General features: G+C 30.3%; 1 protein-coding gene across 1 annotated transcript in view; it reads left to right on the forward strand.

The window, feature by feature from the left end:
* LOC107013487 overlaps positions 1 to 497 on the forward strand; it is a 9,233-nt gene extending 8,736 nt beyond the window's left edge. Inside the window, exon 3 of the mRNA XM_015213389.1 lies at positions 223 to 497. Coding sequence (XP_015068875.1) covers positions 223 to 497 — 275 coding nt within the window. The remainder of the gene's footprint in view (positions 1 to 222) is intronic.
* Positions 498 to 1,263: the final 766 nt, after the last annotated feature.

Consider the following 1,263-nt stretch of genomic DNA (forward strand, 5'->3'; position numbering starts at 1 on the left):
TTTGATCATAGATGTTCTTGTGGTGATGACTTCCAGATTTTGGGGAATAATAGATGTTGAATTTTTAGAAGTTATTGAATTGTCTTTTTATTAATGAGTTTAAGTCTTCCGCATCGTATTTTGTTCATTATGGTTAAAATATTAAGGTTTAGATTGGTTGGTTCGCTCACATAGGAGGGTAAGTGTGGGTGCCAGTCGCGGCTCGATTTTGGGTCGTGACAGATAGGGCACCAAATATTTGGATGACCCCTAATTTACCTAATTGCAAATATTGCAACCAAAGAAATTGTTTTAAGCCAATTATCTCAAAGGATGAGTCAATTAATTGGCTATTTTTGTTACTAGGACAAGCAACAGGATTTTACAAGATAGATCAACTCAAATATTTTTGCAAGCATACCAAGATTCACAGAACAAGGCCAAAAAATAGATTTGTTTATCTTACATATATGGAACTATGTAAGCAATTAGATCCCAGAAAAACCCCTAGACTATGAATCAAATTCAGAGACACGCCTTAACTGAATTAAGGTCGTATGAGTTTAGGGGTAAGAGGACCTTAGTTTAGTTAAGGTGTGTCTCTAGAATTTCGGTCATAGTCTAGGGATACTTATGCCTTCTCCAGATAAAAAAAACAATGTTTGTCTTATGTGTCTTATAAAACAGAATTATTACCTTTTTTTATCGATAGAGTGATATTCACCGCCCCTATCAAATAAAGTAAAGGTCTTTTATCGCTCGATATTAGCTTTGCTTTGGACCTTTTAGACTAGTTATATTAGCTTTCAATCTTGGAAGGCTGACTCAAATAATAGGGTTGATGTAATAGTAAAGAAGTAAATAATTATATTCGTAGGTTTAATTGTTCCATCTTTTCATTCAAATTATTTTTAATTAAGTTCGTGTACTTATTGATTTCTATGATGTATCTACGGAGTCATTGTAAGCTAATTAATTATAAGATTGTGAAAATGTCCTAAATTAGAATTATGTATAAGTTGATTTATTGAATGTTCTTTTAAATACAAAATGACATATGATTGTTACTTTGATGAGTAAGAATGTATTAGTTAAATGAAATTCATCTCAGGTTAAAGATTAATACTATCTAAGGTTAATAAAATCACAACAAATAAATGACCTTTTTTTCTTAAAATAAACATAATACCTCTTATTAAAATTTACTTTAAGATAAAGACTCAATTCATATCCTTGTGTTTATTGGAAAAATATAATAGTCGAGTCAAACTTATTTATATCCAT

The sequence above is a fragment of the Solanum pennellii genome, chromosome 3 (assembly GCF_001406875.1).
Source record: "Solanum pennellii chromosome 3, SPENNV200".
Classification (NCBI taxonomy): domain Eukaryota; kingdom Viridiplantae; phylum Streptophyta; class Magnoliopsida; order Solanales; family Solanaceae; genus Solanum; species Solanum pennellii.